At 42.2% G+C, this 19,488-nt stretch overlaps 3 protein-coding genes across 4 annotated transcripts in view; 1 reads left to right on the top strand and 2 right to left on the bottom strand.

The window, feature by feature from the left end:
• LOC104325370 (aldo-keto reductase family 1 member B1-like) overlaps nt 1-19,488 on the top strand; it is a 236,250-nt gene that overhangs the window by 69,902 nt on the left and 146,860 nt on the right. The gene's annotated exons all lie outside the window — the stretch shown is intronic.
• On the bottom strand, nt 2,010-9,531 carry LOC104316773 (tubulin alpha-8 chain). 2 transcript variants are annotated; one of them, XM_069807740.1, is made up of 5 exons: nt 9,382-9,531; nt 5,197-5,419; nt 4,361-4,509; nt 3,129-3,809; nt 2,010-2,317 (listed from the first exon to the last, which is right to left on the bottom strand). In XM_069807740.1, the coding sequence occupies exons 1-5, from the start codon at nt 9,382-9,384 to the stop codon at nt 2,030-2,032; spliced, it is 1,344 nt and encodes a 447-aa protein (XP_069663841.1). In that variant the 5' UTR covers nt 9,385-9,531; the 3' UTR covers nt 2,010-2,029. The 2 variants fall into 2 exon arrangements, with proteins under 2 accessions (XP_069663841.1, XP_069663840.1); XM_069807739.1 differs by lacking the exon at nt 9,382-9,531 and adding an exon at nt 8,835-8,994.
• Nucleotides 13,904-19,090, bottom strand: LOC104321790 (tubulin alpha-2 chain). Its single transcript, XM_009924695.2, has 5 exons — nt 18,893-19,090; nt 17,350-17,563; nt 16,407-16,555; nt 15,316-15,996; nt 13,904-14,556 (listed from the first exon to the last, which is right to left on the bottom strand). Exons 1-5 carry the CDS (start codon nt 19,073-19,075, stop codon nt 14,263-14,265), a joined length of 1,521 nt encoding a protein of 506 aa, XP_009922997.2. The 5' UTR covers nt 19,076-19,090; the 3' UTR covers nt 13,904-14,262.

Genomic DNA, 19,488 nt, shown 5'->3' with positions numbered 1-19,488 from the left:
CTTACCATTAACATACTGTTTGTTCCTGTTACACCTTGAACTACAGAGCCAGCCCTTTGGGGGAGCGGCTAGAAGACTTCATGTCTTCAAAACAGGGTGAATGCAATTCTGATGATGATAAGGGATGTGCACTGCCTCCCCTTTGTCACGTAACACAGATCACTTTGGGTGTGCCTTCTGGGGGAAGGGTTATGCTAACATGGATTTATTGTGGAGAGAGGCTAAACTGTCCACAGTTCTTCTGTTAGCACAGGTGAGGACAGCATGTGCTCCCAGCCCTGTGTCAGGTACCCCTGTGCATCCCTCACTCTGCTTCACTGAACCATGGGAAGGAGGCAGCACGTAGGAGGCTTTCAGAAGGGTTGTCTGAAGCCCATCAGAGCTGTCATTGTTTCAGTCCCCACAGAAGACATTCCAGTTGCATAGCCTCTGGGCAGGTTATGGAGAACCTGCCGATACAACCTGGCTCTGTTGGAGGCAGCACAGCTGCCTGGCGCTCAGAGCTCTTCAGCCAAGGCAGCAGTGGCAGTGAAAATCTTCCTGAATTGTCACATGGATGGGTATGAATATCTGCAGGGGCTTGTTATCAGAAGGGTGCAAATGACTCAGCATCTTTGCTGTGACTCTGGCAGAGCCTCTTGCCAATTGTTTAAATTTAGTGATGTTCCCTTTCTATTGCTAGCTTGTGTGGCATCTGCCTGATAGAAGGGAGGAAGAGAGAGAGAAAAACTGCTAAGCCATAAGTTGCCTAGAGGCAGTTAAACCACCTGAGCAAAGTGCAAACCGACACTGGAGATTAAACAGGAACTAGGTCTGTGGAAGCTAGTGAAGCATGTGCAGCTGAAGTGGTGTTTGGTAATGACACCTGTGAGAGCCTGGATGCTCCATTAAGAGGAGCATATGTCTTATTTAAGAATATTTTAAGCTTCACCTGTGGAAGTCAGTTGTGACACCCCACTTCCAAAACAGGTAACAGGCAGAAGTTTGAGCCCAGAAAGTGTGCTCGGATGAAGGGATGGCTAAAACTGAAAGATTCAGTGTTTAGGTCTCCAAATACACTGCCTGCTGGGCATTGTGGTGTAGTGTCACTTTGACAAGAGCTGCTAGCTCCTGATAAATGCCACAGCACTTCTAAAGTAATCTCCAAACCATCCCAAAGAGTGCATTGACTACTGTGAGAGCAGGGATCCTGATTCCTAAGTGTCCTTGCAAATGAAATAAACCATAACATTGATGATCAGGATGAGATTTAAAAAGCTTCCAGGAAGTTAGGAACACGACACCCAGTGTTTTAGAATGCATAAAGGTGCTGGGTTGGCTGGGATAGAGTTAATTTTCTTCACAGAAGCTAGTATGGGGCTATGTTTTGGATTTGTGCTGAAAACAGTGTTGATAACACAGGGATGTTTTCATTACTGCTGAGCAGTGCTTACACAGAGCCAAGGCGTTTTCTGCTCCTCACCCCACCCCACCAGCGAGGAGGCTGGGGGGGCACAAGGAGTTGGGAGGGGACACAGCTGGGACAGCTGACCCCAACTGACCCAAGGGATATTCCAGACCATAGGACATCATGCTCAGCATATAAAGCTGGGGGAAGAAGAAGGAAGGGGGGGATGTTCAGAGTGATGGCGTTTGTCTTCCCAAGTCACTGTTAGGCGTGATGGAGCCCTGCTTTGCTGGAGATGGCTGAACACCTGCCTGCCAATGGGAAGTGGGGAATGAATTCCTTGTTTTGCTTTGCTTGTGTGTGCAGCTTTTGCTTTACCTATTAAACCGTCTTTATCTCAGCCCATAAGTTTTCTTACTTAACCCTTCTGATTCTCTCCCCCATCCCACTGTGAAGGAGGTGAGTGAGGGGCTGTGTGGTGTTTAGTTGCCACCTGGGGTTAAACCATGACAAGATGTCTCTATATGACCCCTCCTAATTTTCTGTAATTACATACAAAAAAGGTGATCTAATGGCAGACACATGCAATACAGTGATACAGAGACAATTCTGTGCTTACTAAGAACAAAGTGTATTTTAAAATTACTCCCCATCATTTTCTTCTTCAAATGAGTCAGTTCCCACTTCTTCATAGTCTTTCTCCAGGGCAGCCAGGTCCTCTCGTGCCTCTGCAAATTCTCCCTCCTCCATGCCTTCGCCCACATACCAGTGCACAAAAGCTCTCTTGGCATACATCAGATCAAACTTGTGGTCAAGCCTTGCCCAAGCCTCTGCAATGGCTGTGGTGTTGCTCAGCATGCAGACCGCTCGCTGAACTTGGGCTAGGTCTCCACCAGGAACTACTGTAGGAGGCTGATAGTTGATGCCAACCTGGAAACAGGAATATGAGAGAAGGTTGTAAAAAGGCAAGAACAGAAAGCAGTCAGAGCTGAAAAAATGTGAGTAAAGTTACAGATGCTGGGGTAGAGTGGTGCCACTATAAGAACTACCAGATGGCAAATGCCATAAAAAATAATGTCATAAACAGTATGATACATGGTCATTTTAATGTCTATATTAGTCTTCTCTTTAATGTACACTGGCAACTTTGTAGATTTCTTAACAGCTATTGAACACTGAACATACACTTTCACCAAGATACTCTATAGAAACTAATACAGAAAGTTGCTTCCCAGTTAAAAGTTTTCACTCTTAAACCAGCTATTTGTATGACAAAAGTTTTTCCACTGCTAATGTCTGTATTATTGCTGATATGATGTTTCCCAACACTGCTATGTAGCCAGTGGGAAGAGGCTGTATAATACTTCTGTATGAGAGGGTTAACCGACAGATTCCCTAATATCAGCATTTCCTTTATTGCTTGTATCATTTTTGGTATTTCCTTAATTTTAGATGTTGCTTCAGAGGGAACACTCACTGGCTTTTCCAAAATTCAGGTCTGAAATGAATACCTCTTTAAATTTTAACTCATATACCCTTCAGATTTCCACTTGCGTAAATATTTAGGAGCCTTTGTCAATGGGTTGTCCAAAGGAGAAAGGGCACATTTTATACAAACGCATCTGTCGTATGTTCCTTCTTCTCACAAGTGGAAAATATACAAGATCTAAAACACTAAATACAAGTTTTCTGCTAGACTGAACTTGCCCTTTAAAGAGAAGTTCATGGCAGCCATACTCACCTTGAAGCCTGTTGGACACCAGTCGACAAACTGGATAGTTCTCTTGGTCTTGATGGCAGCAATTGCTACATTGACATCTTTGGGAACTACGTCACCACGATAGAGCATGCAGCAGGCCATGTACTTCCCATGTCTTGGGTCACACTTCACCATCTGGTTGTTGGGCTCAAAGCAGGAGCTGGTGATTTCAGCCACCGAGAGCTGCTCGTGATATGCTCTGTCAGAGGAGATGATGGGGGCGTAGGTCACCAAGGGGAAATGGATGCGCGGGTAGGGCACCAGGTTTGTCTGGAACTCCGTCAGATCCACGTTGAGGGCACCGTCAAAGCGCAGCGAGGCGGTGATGGAGGAGACAATCTGGCTGATGAGGCGATTGAGGTTAGTGTAAGTGGGGCGCTCAATGTCCAGGTTTCGGCGGCAGATGTCGTAGATGGCTTCATTATCCACCATGAAGGCGCAGTCCGAGTGCTCCAGGGTGGTGTGTGTGGTCAGGATAGAATTGTAGGGCTCCACCACAGCGGTGGAGACCTGAGGAGCTGGGTAGATGGCAAACTCCAATTTGGACTTCTTTCCATAATCCACAGAGAGGCGTTCCATCAGTAAGGAGGTAAAGCCAGAGCCGGTCCCCCCACCAAAGCTGTGGAAGATCAGGAATCCTTGCAGCCCAGAACAGGCATCAGTCTAGAAAGCAAAAGAGAAAGAATAGGGGCTGAAGAATAAAAAGACTTCATCTACTACATGAGCTTATTCTGAGCTGAAGGAGAGAGCAATCATCAGAAATATATAGCATATATTTCATGTTGGGTTTTCTCTAGAAAGGGCTGGTGATAATCCTGTCCTTTGCTTTCCTCACTGGCTCAATTTATGGCATAAAAATCAGGCTCTTATCTGTGGAGCTTCTCTTTCTGAACGTCATACATCTTTTAGTTATTCTAGCTGAAACCAGCAGTGTAGAACTGTCTAATCCATCCTTCTGTATCAGTATTGGTGCTCTAGGGCTGTGCTAATAATTAAAAATTACATATTCAGAACCACTTTTTAAGAATATCTGGAGGTACACAGCTGGGAAATGAACTACTGGGCTTCTCTCTCTTGGACTAGTAATGATGTCTCTGTATGTCCTGTAATCTCTTTTCTGAACCATTGGTATCATTTGTAGTTACAAGCTACCTGTTCTGCACTTCTTTCTTCTGCAGAATGCAAACTGCTCTTTCACAACTACTGGGACTTACCAGCTTACGGACACGATCAAGCACCATATCAATGCTTTCTTTGCCAATGGTGTAGTGGCCACGGGCATAGTTGTTAGCTGCGTCTTCCTTTCCGGTGATCAGCTGTTCTGGATGAAAAAGTTCACGGAAGGTACCAGCCCGCACTTCATCTGAACAAGAAAGAGAAATTGTAAAAAGCTGCATGTCTGTGCTCCAGTGCCAACAAGTTCTGGTTGTTGTTGGCACTGATGCAAGCTTTCAGTCATGGGAGGTCATGACCCCTAAAAACAGATGCTGATGGAGAAGGGAACTGTCTCCTAAGAATTTTTTCGTTGTTGCATTCTGCTGATTTATGGTGTGACTTGTATCCAACCACAGAAGTTGTTATCTTCTCAGGAACTTTTCGGTTGTCTGTACCCACAAGAGGACAAGTCACCAGAGAAAAAGTCTGAAGAAAATCAGGTTCCCCCAGGTGCCCCAATTTTTAGAAATCCTTCTATTCCCAGAGGGAAACTGTCAGGCTCCCACTTTGAATCCAAACTGGAGAAAAGCAGAATTCAAATGACAAAAAAGTCATGATAAACAAAACCAAAAGTTAAATGTTTGTGCAAAGAGAAGTCATACAAGCCATGTGTACTAGCTATTAAACTGCTGGGGATCCTGCCGTTCCTATGTTTATAACACCTATGACAGAATCTGGCATTCTGTGTCAAAAGAAAATTAATTTCATGCTGTCTAGTTATAGACCAAGATACAAAGGGTGTGCTGCGTTGTACCAGTGGAGACTGGTGGCACACCATGGTGATATTAGGAAGAGTAAGCTCCTCTCCATTTTCCACATTTATTTCTATACTGACCTACTACAGTTGGTTCCAAGTCCACCATTACAGCCCGTGGCACGTGTTTCCCAGTGACTGTTTCGTTGAAAAATGTAGTAAAAGAGTCATCATAGTTGAGCTGATCATGCAGATCCTTGAAGGTGCCGTCTGGCTGAATGCCGTGCTCCAGGCAGAAGAGTTCCCAGCATGCATTTCCTATCTGAACTCCAGCCTGGCCAACATGGATAGAGATGCACTCACGCTAAGGGGAGAGAGCAAAGACAGGGTCAGAAAAAAACAGTGCACATCAGGCCTCCTTATTCCTAGTGGTTACTTTTTCCCATTGTATTGCTTTTCCAAAAACAATGGTGACTTGTTGCTGTCAGCGTTTCATTTGGTTGTTCAACCCCATGACTGCAATGAGACTGTACATTATATACACACCAGATACTGGGACAGTTCTTTAAAAAATTGAGATCTGTGTGCTGTAATATATGGATACATGAAAACAGGCAGGGAAAAAAAAATATTTCAGTGACACAAACCCCACCTTTCCTCTTACGGATTGGTCCTGCTGAGGAGCACATCACAGTTTAGTTTATTTTTACTCCTGGCTGGAACCTGACACAGCCATGTGGTATCCTTCAACCTCATGTAACCCAAGACAGGTGATGTCTTTTGATCCTTTTACCCTCTGATAGCAGGCTAGAGTGGAAACTTGGAAGAACTGCTTTAAGTAATATTCACCTCAGGAAATTATTTCAGATTCTCTCAGTTGTAATAAATGTTCCTTCAAGCTCCTGAGCAGCTATTAATTTTACATTGCAGGTCCATTGCTTATTCAGGCAGTGCAGTATAGCATGTTTATTTGCATAATTTTGAGCATAGTTTCTGTGTTAGCCAGGAACTTTAATGAAAAGAAAACAATGTATGTAACACCAGGCTAAAATAGACAGGTGCCAATTGCTCCAAAATCCTTTACACTTAAGAGTACATGAGTATGAAGGACCTGGTGCTGGATTTCATAAGTTCAGAAACAGAATTATAAACCAGATGCTTCTGAGTTAGTCCAGATGATTACGACACCAAGTGTAGTGAAAGGCAGTTTTTTAAGGAGAGAGTGGTTTCAGACACATGGAGTTTTTCTGTTTCAGTTTCTGCCTTAGAGCAATGTAATTAAAGCCTTCTGAGTTCCATCTTTGTGATCTCAATGGCCCTGTCTATACTAGGGAGTAAGAAAGGGTCGGGTCATAGTACTGAACACTGACCTGTGATCGCCTGTGCTGATTGATAATTAGCACACTCTCTGGCACAGTTTTGACTTATGCCAGTTCATACTTTCCAGACAATGCTTGGGCACTATCCAGAATACAACTCATTGTCAAGAATGGTTTCCAGTGAGCAGCTCGCTGACCACTGCCTAGCTTTGGAGAGGGAACGAGAATTCAGATGTCTAAATATGAAGTAGGCCTTGCTTCAAGGTGAGAGAATGGTCCTCTCTCTTTTGTATTTTGTAATATCGCATTTAGAGATAACAAATTACTTAATATTAGATTTGGCCAGTTAACTTTTTTTTTTTTTTTTGATTCTGTAACTGCTTACCCTGCAAACTCATCCTGTGACTTGAAACTGAAATGCATCTTCCCCAAAAACTGAATCCTCAAGCAGAATGTGTGACCAGCATCATATCTGGAGCAGTGTTTTCTTCACAATTTGACATATATTTATGTTTTAGAAACATAACTAAAGATATTTTTTCAGAAGCAACTGGAATTTCAGAAGTCGCCACTGCCCCAGTTAGTAATCCTCAGAAGTTCAAATGAATATGGAAAATCAATTTAAATATTTCATTCAATGAAATATATTATTTCTATTCAGTACTCATCTGTAAGTTGCTGACTCTGCAAATGCATATGCAGCAGTGTGTAACATGCTCTCAAGTGTATTTGCACAACCCTGTTTTTCTCAACTGAGTTGTGCAAAAGTATCTGAGTTATTTGAGTGACGATGAGGCTTCATAGGTTGGTATGTTGCAGTGGAGTTGCAATCTGGAGGATTACTCAGGAGACACGGAAGGCGTATTTGGGCTTAGAGATTCAATTAATGCTGATTTTGCACAGGAAAGGCTCCTGCTTTTCTTTTAAATCCCAATGTGAATCTGAGGCTGGCAGCAAGAAAAAAAAAAGTTTTTTTCCTTTTAAACATGACAGTGAGGCCAGGTGACTTTTTAAAAGATTATCTTTTACAGCAAAACTACAGTTACAAGTCAAGCAATACTTGAAACCTAAAAAGCTGCTTTGCTCTGTTCCTCAGATCAGTAGAGGAATTGGTCTGTTTTTTCACACATGGAACAAGTGAATGTTGCCTTAGAAAGTTAATATTGTAAAGCTTAGTATAGGACTACAGCTGAAAACTGCAGAACCAGTTCCTTTCCTTTCAGACTGAGCTTTCAGCTGTGCTCGTTTGAAGCAGTATCTCAACCCTGTCTTTTGAGCCAGGCCTCTTGCCGTGCTCCTGCCTTCAACTCCCATCTTCTACCCCAGCAGTAATTTGGAAATGTTCTGACAAGGAGCGAAGACAGTAACAAAGAAGTTTCTAATTTTGCATAGTAAACAGCTTTAAAATAGATATCAGACTTTTAGTAGGGAAGAGAGTGGGCCTTCTTCAGAGTCACAGGCAGAGTAAACTGATCTCTACATGATATTTAAATTTGGAGCCTACTCCAAACTCATGTTTCACATCCCATCACTAATGTACCAGGACCTGTCTTAGAAATTGTGGACCTGATTTTTTACTTACCAAGAAACAGTAGAAAGGGCCAGGTCCTTTGTGAGACTAAACCTGGGACAGCTTTGACTCTATTAAAAAACAGAATACTACCTGGCTTAAGTATTTACTGTACAAAGGCAGACTTTAGTCTTCCAGCTATTCCCAAAACATACTCACTACCCTAGGTCTGCCTTAAGGCATGGGGAGCCTGTGGCAGTGTGTATCTTGCCTGGGAAATGAGCGCTCTCATTTTGGACCTGTAGCTGTACTGGCAGAAAATAACATCATAGCTCTCTGCACCAAAATAAGACTCAGTGCTACACAGAAATTGGGGTACAAGGTGAAATGGATTTTCCACATTCTAGGAGGTTTTCAGAGATTTCTACAAATTTATAATGAGCCCCTAAATGTTAAAAATGAAGGGCCTTTTTTTACTTACTTAAACGCATACACATATAAAAACATTCATGCACTCCAGAAACACACAGGTATACACGTATAGCTAGGAATAGTACAGCCACTGGGGCTAAATTAATTTAAAACAGGCACGATGGTAAGTAACTTTTTTGTTTTATTTCTAAAAAAAATTATCTAATATGAAAATGAACCTGTGTTGAGAAAATATCACAACAGAAAGTACTAAAAAGCTAAGACTCCAGATCTAATTTATCTTATAATTCCACTAATTAGAGACTCTCTGAAGAAAACTTTGGTTCACCATGCCTTAGAGCTCCAGTGAGATTCCCTGACACTCCTTTCCCATCCTCGTACGTGGTAATCAGTGCGCGAGATCAGGGTTTTGTGGCACAAACCACCGATAACAACGGCAGATCCCCGCGCCTTCCCTCACCCCCTCACCTATGGTCCTCCCGGTCCCCGCATGACTGGTGTTCCCACATCCCCCTTACCATAGTGTCTCCAGTGGTGTTTCCTTCCCTTTCGGATCAGGGGTGGCAGGTCTTTGCAGGAGCCGGGCTCTGGGCTGCAGGGTGGGAGGCAGCCTGGGCCCGGCACCCGGCACCTGCTGCTGCGCTTCAGTGTCACAGTGCGGCAGGGAATAGGTCACTGACTCCACAGTTCTGCCTGCTGCATCACTGCCTCCTGCCCTCCCCGCCACCCCGAGTATGCAAATTCATCCGGACAGGCAGGGGTCAGGTATAGCCCAGATTTCAAATTTAGTCCCACCTGGTTTGGCGTGCTTATTAAATCTGAGGGTGGCCATGTAACACGCTGTAGACTGTACTTCCTCATACCTGGGCATTATACATACATATCACCTACAAGACATACACCATCTCAGTTCCCTGTTCTGCCAGTATGTACATGTGTAGACAAAAATCACTCCTAAATTCCAATACAGAAGACCAAGAAAAGGCATAAGAGAGCAAATGAATGGAAAAGAGAAAGATAGAAGAAAAAAACAAAAATGGAGAACCAGAACATAAATATAATTACCATTCTGAGTGTGCTCTACCAGTGCTCTTAAATGCTAGCCTGACTTCTTTCTGTCCTTACTCCAGCTGCCTCTCCATTAATGTTTCAACTTACTTCTATTGCTTCTCTTTCAGTGTACAGTCATCTGGGCTGTCAGCAATATGGGACGGCATTCAGTACAGACTCTAAGTCGTCTGTCCAAACACAGAAAGAAATTTGATTCTTATTGCAGTGCTTATTGCAAGACATAGCTGGAGGCATCACACAAATGTTCTCACACCAAATTAGGGCAGTTGCCTCCACCACTTTATTGTTTGCTCCTTCTGCACCAGCTCAGCATTGGAAGGCAACAGCTTCTCTCAGTGGAGAAATCCTCGTGTTTGCAACTCCTAGGTAACAAAGAGGAAGGCACACTTACTTGCTTGAATCTGAGTATTATGTACCCCCTGACTTTATAAACACACTGTTTATTATGATGTTTAATCAGTAGAAATTTAAATACACAATTCCTAAAGTTTAGATTAGTCTACTTTGACATGATGATATTAATAGATTGCTCTGCCCTTGTTGGCAACCACCATATAAGTAAGTATCTTCTCTAACTAATGCCTACATTTTAACAGTGTCAAGTAGTTCAAACTGTTTTTTATAAACTCATATTTGCTTTGGTACAGTCTTCATTTTGCTGATCTTTACATAAACCTGCAAATCACCACTTTCTGATTTTGGCTGGGAAAAGCTACACAGATTTCTGGAGCCACAAATGTTTTTTGCAGAGGAAGAATTCCCATGATAATTTCTATCTGCTGCTTTGTTTAAGCCAAGTCCCACATTTCTCCAGAAAACCATCAGATCATTGCTTTGAGACTAAGGAATAGGTTGTTCTAGCATTCTTCTTCCAATGGAACTGGTAATGTTCCAGCCAAGCTCCAGAGGTCTCGGCAATCTGAAATGTTAATGCTCATAGCTCCACCAGATGTGGAGCTCTGTGCAGAGAATCACCTCAGGAAAAAGTCTCACAGCAAATGCTTTGAGCAGTCAACCACCCAAATCCCCTTAGGCACTCTTTGAGTCAACATGTCAGATCTAGCAACTACAAAACCTAAAAAAGGTCTGTGAATTATTAAATTATTTGCAACTTAGTCCATTGCTGTGTTTTCTCTGCTGTTCCATTGCCTCCCTTCTCTCTTCTGAAATAGGCAGTGAGAGCACCTCTGGGAGTCAGTATTAATCATTCCTCTCTCCACCCCACTCAAACTCAAGTATCCCAGGACCCACAGACTCACCAACATTGGGTTGCCGCACTGAACAGAGTCTCACCAGTCAAAAACTTCCAGGGAGCAGGGAGTGACAGTCTTGAGCGGTGTCCCTGGCCGGTGGGAGTACAATGGCTATGTCCCTTCTCTCTAGAATCGATTGAGCTTGAAGAGCCTGGGGATGACCCAGGTTACTATTTTTCCCTTTCTCACACATGCTTAGCTAAGAAAAAGGCCTTTGCAAATCTGCTTTAGACCAAAGACAGTGCTTGACCTGCTCTGTCTTGAAATAGCCCGTGAACTCAAGTGCTGGAAATATGTGCTGGTCTGGGGTGAAGGCCAGACACAGATGTAAAAACTCTGAGGGACACTTGGGCATGCTGTTTTTCATTAGGTTTCCTTATGTTGCTCTGTCCAGCTGTGTTATAGAGTACTTGGGCAGACAACCCTCAGCCTAGATTTAGAGGGTAACCTGAAAGCACAGTGTGAGACCGTGCTTTCAGGTACTGGTGACTTTTGTTGACTCCAGAGTCAGCCTCTAGGCTCTACTCTGTAGAGACATGAGGCAGATATTGCCTGGACCTGGATTCTTGGAAAGAAAGTCATCTTGCTTGATGCTGGCATTCAACCTCTGTGGACAGATGGTGAGCTTGTAGGGGCACCTCTGTCCTTCATGGAACAGGCTTGAGACATGCCCTGCGTGAGGACAGTTGATAGCCCAGTGACCTGGTCAAGACCTGCCCACTTCAGCTTTTACCTTGTGACACTGGTAGATGATGATGAGAGCTAAATAGGGCTGATTATAAAAAAGCTCTGCCATGGACTCCTGAGGTGTGCAAATAAGTGAATTTGGCATGAGTGCTAGAGGGGTTTTGCTGGTACTGCCGGCAGGCTTGTGAATAGCCCCTGGTCCTCAGGATGATGCACAGCCTGCATGCAATTGGGATGGTCTGGACATTCTCAGAGGGCTCCTCATGTGCACATGGACTGGGCGCTGTGCCATAGGTGCCCTCCAAAGCAATACAACAGAGCAGAGGAGTTGTGAGTTATTATCTGCAATCGTTTATGATACTATCAAAATCAGCCTCTTAGAGGGATTTTAAAAAGAAACCTTAATGTGGCCATACAAAACCTAACCCCTTTTTCTCTATTTAAAAATAGACACATCTCTGAAAATAGCATTTTTGAATAATCTCAGGCTTAGGAGTACTGTCCACCAGATCTTAGGCCAAGAGAACCACTAAGTCTTGTGATCTGTCAGTTCTGATCAAAATACGTCAACAGGCAAATGAAGGACAGTTAAGTTCTCTATCTCCTCTACCAGAGGTACATCACTCCCTACAGATTGGTTACCTAAGTGACTCACCAGTAGTGGCAGAATCGTGGGTTATTTTAGAACACTAATGTGCCATCTCACAAAACATTGCACTCCTAAGAAGTTCTTTGGTGATCATACAAAAACCTCTTTCACTTTTAATTTGGTGTGTGAAAGTCTTTGCATTTCCCACACATTATAATACCTTCTTATGTTAGGCGAATGAAGATATAAATGCTTCTGTGTCCCCTGTAGAACTACATTCTGTCATTCTGTTGCCACCTACTGGGAGAATTGACAGCATCTCATTTCAGGTATTTCTGAAGTCCCAAAGTCTAATATTTCAGTACCCACATAAAACTGCTGTATTGATAAAATACTGACTTTCAGGCATTATCCCTGAAACAGAGAACCGTGCTATGTATTTTTAACATTACTTTTAAATAAAGAAAAATCAAGTACATGTTGGGATACAGTTTCAAAAGAGTTGTCTCCTTTTTGGTAAGAATTGTCATATACAGAATTTTTCTATATATTATAGAATTAGATCTGGACTTGCAGAATTATCTCCCCTAATACAGCAAGTTCAGAACTATAGTTTCTAATATAAAGATCAGCCATTCATTTTGCAGATAAAAAGACCAGCTACATCAGTGATGTTTCTGGATGTGCCTGCTTTTCTTTATGACCTTTTAGCATCCTAATACAAACAGATTTACCAGAAAGGGGACAATGCTCCTCCACAGTTTGAGCAAAACATAATGCATTTCTGTAGCCCTGCTGGAGTTGTATGCCAGGAGTATATGTTTCAGTGAAAACAGGGATTTTTTTTAAAAGAAATTTATGAAAGATCAATAGTAACTCCAGCATTAAAATAATAGTGGTACATGTTTGGTCTCCAGGGTGTCTCCCCTTCATCAGTGTTAAGGGAAACCTTCCACATAACCATGAGCTCATAAGCAAGTTGGACACACATGGCAAGGTCAGCACAACAGGCTGATGGTCTTGCTGCAGGCATTGTTCAAACACCGGGCTGCTTGACAGGTACCCCCAAATGGACACCATTTTCTTTACCTTCTTTTACCTTTCTCCTGCTTCCTCCTGCTTCTAAATAGACACACACACACCACTTTTTCACCACTGGCCCTGTTCTGCTAATTTTACACCTTTATTTGGTAATTTCAGCTTTAGTTAGTACTCCCAGTAAGCCAACACCCCCTTCACTTTCTGTTGATATCTTACACTCAAGGCAGGGGGCCCCAAAACTCCCTTTCACTATATGTAATGCCCAGTACCTTCTGCTGCTATTACCTTATTACTTTAGACACAGGTTAGGATTAGCCAGCCACTTTTCCTGTTCCATTATCCGCAACATCCAACAATTTCTCTTGTTATCCATCAGTTTAACTTCAGGCCATGGCTGGCCACCTGTCTGCATGCCTTAACAATATACTCTAAAATCCTAAAACATTGGAAATATACAAAAATACACCTTATGAAGACTTATGCTGTGAAGTTGTAGCTGGTGTTCTTAGACATCCCACCTATACCTATCACACACATTTTTTGTTGTGGTTCTGATTTATTGTGATCTCAGTAAGTCTGATGGAACTGGTAATGCTTCTGTCCTGCATGCCACAAGCTGGTCATTTTAAGGCCCTTAACTGTCACAGATGTTGTTCATTTAGCAGTTACAGCAGAACTGTCAGCATACTTGTGCCTCGAGACCTATCCAATTATGATTGTTACACAGTCACTGCACAAGCATAGTGTGCTCTAAACTCCTGCTGAAGCTAGGACTACCTGAATTGTGCCCCTGCTCATGGCAGCTGGCAAAACCCCACACTGTGGATTCTGTAGAAGCAAGGGCACAAGGACAAGCTGTATGTTCTTGGCACCAGCAGAGTTCTCACTGCATTTTACAGCTTTACAAACATTATGTTTCGACTGAGCACTGTAGGTAACTTCTCTTTATGTAGTGTCCATAGCAATTATGTGGGACATTTTGAAGCATGGGTTCCTCAAATAATATTACAGCTGTATGACTGAATCTTTGTATTGAATAAATGACAGTATAGGCAACAGAGATCCTTTCAGGCTATATTAGCAAAAAATATGAAGCCTTTCACCCTGTGAGGGAAAGTGATGAATGATCATCTGGTCATACATCCTGCATTTACTGTCTTGTGATCTCATAGTGGAAAACTCATCCTGTTTATAGTCTACTAAGATGGCAATGGACTTGGTATGTGTAAGACAAGCAGAAATGCAGCCACATGAAAAAAATAGACATAGAGACAATCTTATGCACAGGAAAGGGCACAGTGAATTTTAAGATTCCTCTCCCTCATTTTCGTCTTCAAATGAGTCAGTTCCAACTTCTTCATAGTCTTTCTCCAAGGCAGACAGGTCTTCTCGGGCCTCTGCAAATTCCCCTTCCTCCATGCCTTCACTGACATACCAGTGCACAAAAGCTCTCTTGGCGTACATCAGATCAAACTTGTGGTCAAGCCTTGCCCAGGCATCTGCAATGGCTGTGGTGTTGCTCAGCATGCAGACTGCTCGCTCAACCTGGGCTAGGTCTCCTCCTGGTGTAACTGTAGGAGGCTGATAGTTGATCCCAACCTGCAAACAACAATAGAAAAGATGGAGGAATAAAAAGCGTTATGAGAAAAGGGACAAAATTAGACAATAAACAAGATGAGAAAATTGTAAAACCATTGGTGGGGGGAGGAAAAGAGGTAGGGAAAAGTCCAAATCACACCAGTGTTAAGTCTAGTGTCATTCAAGCTACTTTTTGTGCACAAGTCAATTCCTTCCCCTCACTCAAGAAAAAAAAAAAAAAAAGGAAAAGGAGAGGAGACCAACCAGAACTGGACTCTAAATGAAGAAAAACTTATAAAAATATGTCAGTATGCATGGAAAAATTGGAAACAATGAAAAAAATCTCTCTTTGCAGAGATGTCATAGAAATGTTTCACTTTCCAACAATATATTAGCAATCACTTTTGCACTTTTTTTGTTTGGTTCATTTGTTTTTTTAAATCTCATGAAGGACATTCTCAAGTGTCTCAGTGTCTTCAGAATATAAGCCTTTAATCTTTCTTCTACAATGCAATTTCTTTAAGTTTAAAGTTCTACAGGGTTGATATTCTCCTGTTACTGAATATAGAAACACTGTATATGCTTCCATTTATTTAAATATTTAGGAGCCTTTGTCAATAGGTTGTCCAAAGGAGAAAGGGTACATTTTATACAAACGCATCTGTCGTATGTTCCTTCTTCCCACAAGTGGAAAATATACAAGATCTAAAACACTAAATACAAGTTTTCTGCTAGACTGAACTTGCCCTTTAAAGAGAAGTTCATGGCAGCCATACTCACCTTGAAGCCTGTTGGACACCAGTCGACAAACTGGAGGGATCTGTTGTTCTTGATGGCAGCAATTGCTACGTTGACATCTTTGGGAACTACGTCACCACGATAGAGCATGCAGCAGGCCATGTACTTCCCATGACTTGGGTCACACTTCACCATCTGGCTGTTGGGCTCAAAGCAGGAGCTGGTGATTTCAGCCACCGAGAGCTGCTCGTGATATGCTCTGTCAGAGGAGATGATGGGGGCGTAGGTCACCAAGGGGAAATGGATGCGCGGGTAGGGCACCAGGTTTGTCTGGAACTCCGTCAGATCCACATTGAGGGCACCGTCAAAGCGCAGCGAGGCGGTGATGGAGGAGACAATCTGGCTGATGAGGCGATTGAGGTTAGTGTAAGTGGGGCGCTCAATGTCCAGGTTTTGGCAGCAGATGTCGTAGATGGCTTCATTATCCACCATGAAGGCGCAGTCTGAGTGCTCCAGGGTGGTGTGTGTGGTCAGGATAGAATTGTAGGGCTCCACCACAGCGGTGGAGACCTGAGGAGCTGGGTAGATGGCAAACTCCAATTTGGACTTCTTTCCATAATCCACAGAGAGGCGTTCCATCAGTAAGGAGGTAAAGCCAGAGCCGGTCCCCCCACCAAAGCTGTGGAAGATCAGGAATCCTTGCAGCCCAGAACAGGCATCAGCCTGAAAGACAACAGGAAAAGTGAAAGAATAAGTGAACATATCTTTAAATTACACCCTTAAATAAAGACAGAAACACCCACACCCAGTGCACAGCACAAAAGTCAGCAGTTTTCCCAGAAAATCCTCATTGTCTGTTTTCCCCTGTAAATCTCAAGCTAGAGTATCAATAGAGCGATATTGATTTTTTTTTTCTTACAGTAATAATGCTATAGCAATATTTGAAGTTTTCCACTGCAGTCTTTCATTCATATGAAAACTAAGGTGGGATATCTGGGACCTGCATTTCTCTGTTCTGAGCCAATAACAACAGTAAAAGCAAAACGAGAGCTGCTATCAAAAAAAAAATGTATGTGGTGCTTATTTCCCCTTCCACCCTCCTAAGGTCTTGCTTCCAATGTAATAGTGCATACCAGCTTGCGGATACGATCTAGTGCCATGTCAATTTTGTCTTTGCCAACAGAGTAGTGGCCACGTGCATAATTATTTGCTGCATCTTCCTTTCCAGTGATCAGCTGTTCTGGATGGAATAGCTGCCGGTAGGTCCCAGTCCGCACTTCATCTGAACAAAAGAGAAAAAGCATAAGCTTGGAAGAGATAATTCACCAAGGTTGATAAAGTTTGCAAAACAAATGGTGCATTTTACATTGGCAGAAGATGGGATGGAAGTTCTGTATGTTGTAAACAAAGTACAGAGGTGAGGAATATCATCTGAGATGTTCTCAGTTTGGAAAAAAAAAGAAGTGGACTCTGCTCCAAGTGTAAGTTGCTGTGTTACACAAATGAATTCATTTGTCAAATGAGGGTTGTGCCATGCTGTGGTAAAATTTCAGCTCTATATACTGATCAGATGAAGATCCATCAGAAACTTCAGGGGAATGACTGAAAAAGGAGGAGATTTGCAAGAGTAAAAAAGTGGTTTCCCCTGAAAATCTGTCAGGACACTTCAGTTGTCTGATTCTTCATGCTCCTCTCTTACATCTGAATGTGAAGAAAGCATTTTCTATCAGTTAGCAAAGGAAAAATATCACCACAAAAGAATACCAGAAAGGATTCTCTTTCAGAAAGCTAAATTGTACTTATAACCAGTAGAGGTTTAAACAATAGGAAACTTTTTATTTTATTAATTATTAGTAGAGCACCCATGACAAAGTGCAGTCCAGTTTTCACCTTTTCCTTGAGAATAACAGAGCTTCTAGTAATACCTGGTATTAAAAACTTAAAATCTGTATGTTTTGCCTGCATGTTGGGATCATCCCTAATGGTAAGGGCATTTTCCTGCTATTCAGTGATCTGAACTTTGGCACCCAGAAGAGTTAATTCGTTTCTATTTTTCAAGATTAGTTCTGTACTGACCTATTACAGTTTGTTCCAAGTCCACCATAATAGCCCGGGGCACATATTTTCTAGAGCTTGTCTCTCTGAAGAATGTGGCAAAAGAGTCATCATTGCTGGGTTGGTCGATGAAGGTACCATTTGGCTGAATGCCGTGCTCCAGACAGAAGAGTTCCCAACATGCATTGCCAATTTGAACTCCGGCTTGGCCAACGTGAACAGAGATGCACTCGCGCTGGAAAGGGAGGACAAGGAATAGTGAGAAGAACCAGTGAATATCCTAAGAATCTATAAGCTGATCTTACCTGAAACCCCAAATCAACCAATGATTACAAAATTTTCCACAAGACTGGAATTAACAGAAAATATTCTGACACTTATTTACAAATAGGAAGAAAAATATTTTTCTGTGTGTAGAAAGAAACAATAATCACAACAGCTAGAGATTTGTGGCTATGCGTGTACAGTACATGGGATCTACGTGTAAGTGCACGTAAGGCCATACAGGTAGAAAAGCTGTGTATAGGTACACAAAATAAACAGTAGATCCCAGCTAAGGAATATGAGCCAAGGCCAGTTATCCAGGACAAGACACAGCTATGCCACCTTATTGATACAGAGATAAAGCAAAGGGAATTAAGTATCTTCTGATCTCTTAATCTTCTGTTGCACCTGTGTGTTGGACAGGTGGAAAACAGGTTTCTAGAAATTAAAGGAACTAGAATTAAAGTGCTTTTAGTACCTTAATTAATTTCAACCACTGATTGTTTCGGCCATTTTCTGGGTACTTTTAATTCAATTTAACATGTGAAGAGTTAACTTGATACTCAAGAGGACTGGGTACTCTTTACATGTTAGTCTAAATTACTCTCCAGAAAAATCCTTCTCATACATACAGTTCTGTAATCATGGCTGTTCAGTCAATAACCAGTTTCTAAAGTGTTTATTACTGTGTCATGCACATAGTTTAATAACAGAAACCTGAAACACAAAATATAATATATTCTAAAAGAAGCATGTCTCCTTCTGTAGATTGCTAGGCAGACTGCCAAGTACTGTGAATTTAAAGGGTTCTCTCAAAAACACTCTTGTTGGACATGGTATATTTGAATATGAATCTTTTGGCAGATGATTCCCATCCAGTCTTACAGAGTATCTAGGGAAATGTCTGCATTTCTTTGCTCTTAATACTCACAAGCTAGTAGGAAAAGGCCATTAAATATAGGGTTAAACATACTGTATTCAAAGTACATCCAGAGTAGCTTCTACACAAAAAGGAGAAATAAGTTCCAACCCTGTCCTTCTTTTTCTGCATATGACTTCCCTTATAATAGATTTATTAACACAAATGTAGCTGTACATATTAGGCTCTAAATGTATTTATGAAGAAGCTAATACAATAGTTTTTTTGTACACTGTGAGCAACATTTGTTGCCCCCAAAATGAAGCAAAAAAAGTCACTTCAACCTTCTCACCTTCACTCAGATCTTGACCAGAGTAGGGGGAAACAGAAGGCCAAACTCGTTGCTTGTTATATCATAAAATAATCTGATCCTTTTCTTACCATGGTGTCTCCTGCGTGCTTCCTTTCTTGGCTGGTAGCAGCAGCTTTGGTTACTGATGTCTCTCCTGTTGTGTAAGCAGCCTGGTGCAAGGTGGCAGGGCATCCACACCTCGCTGGCAGGGGCACCGCAGCATCACAGTGCAGGCAGGAGAGGTCATAATCTTTCCCAGGCAACCATCCCATTCCACCCACTCACCTGCTACACCAGCAGCCTGCTTTCTACCTATGTACAGGACCCAGCCCTAAAGTCTGTTCTTAAGCAAGTCTTCCCAGTTAATTCACCAAGCTGAACCTTGGGTTTGTTTTGTGTTTCTTTTTAAAAAAAAAAAAAGAAAATTACAACTGGTATTAGTAACCAGAATTCTAACACATATGGAGCACCTTCACAAATAACTGTTTTCCTTCCTTAAAACTCTAACAACTGGTTAATATGCTACTGATAACTCATTTAAAAGATTATTAACCATTTCAGAATTTCTTCATTTACACTTTCAAAAGGTGGCATGATGTCTTTGTGACAAAGGCAACTATAGATGAGTGGTGGACATGGAGCTAACTTGCCTAAGTTCCACTGATTGAAATGAGTTGGGGAACAG

The sequence above is a fragment of the Haliaeetus albicilla genome, chromosome 19 (genome assembly GCF_947461875.1).
Source record: "Haliaeetus albicilla chromosome 19, bHalAlb1.1, whole genome shotgun sequence".
NCBI classification, from domain to species: Eukaryota; Metazoa; Chordata; class Aves; order Accipitriformes; family Accipitridae; genus Haliaeetus; species Haliaeetus albicilla.
The sequence above is the reverse complement of the archived record's forward strand: the minus strand, read 5'-3'. Positions and strand labels throughout refer to the sequence as shown.

Bases quoted from the DNA above. Each gene is read 5' to 3' on its own strand.
- LOC104316773 (XM_069807740.1), bottom strand. The intron at 4,510-5,196 runs GTCAGTATAGAA...TTTCTTGTTCAG, and splicing joins CTTGGAACCAACTGTAGTAG to ATGAAGTGCGGGCTGGTACC. The intron at 3,810-4,360 runs GTAAGTCCCAGT...TTTGCTTTCTAG, and splicing joins TTGATCGTGTCCGTAAGCTG to ACTGATGCCTGTTCTGGGCT.
- LOC104321790 (XM_009924695.2), bottom strand. From the start codon at position 19,075: ATGGGATGGTTGCCTGGGAAAGATTATGACCTCTCCTGCCTGCACTGT. The intron at 17,564-18,892 runs GTAAGAAAAGGA...CTCCCTTTCCAG, and splicing joins AGCACGCAGGAGACACCATG to CGCGAGTGCATCTCTGTTCA. The intron at 16,556-17,349 runs GTCAGTACAGAA...TCTTTTGTTCAG, and splicing joins CTTGGAACAAACTGTAATAG to ATGAAGTGCGGACTGGGACC.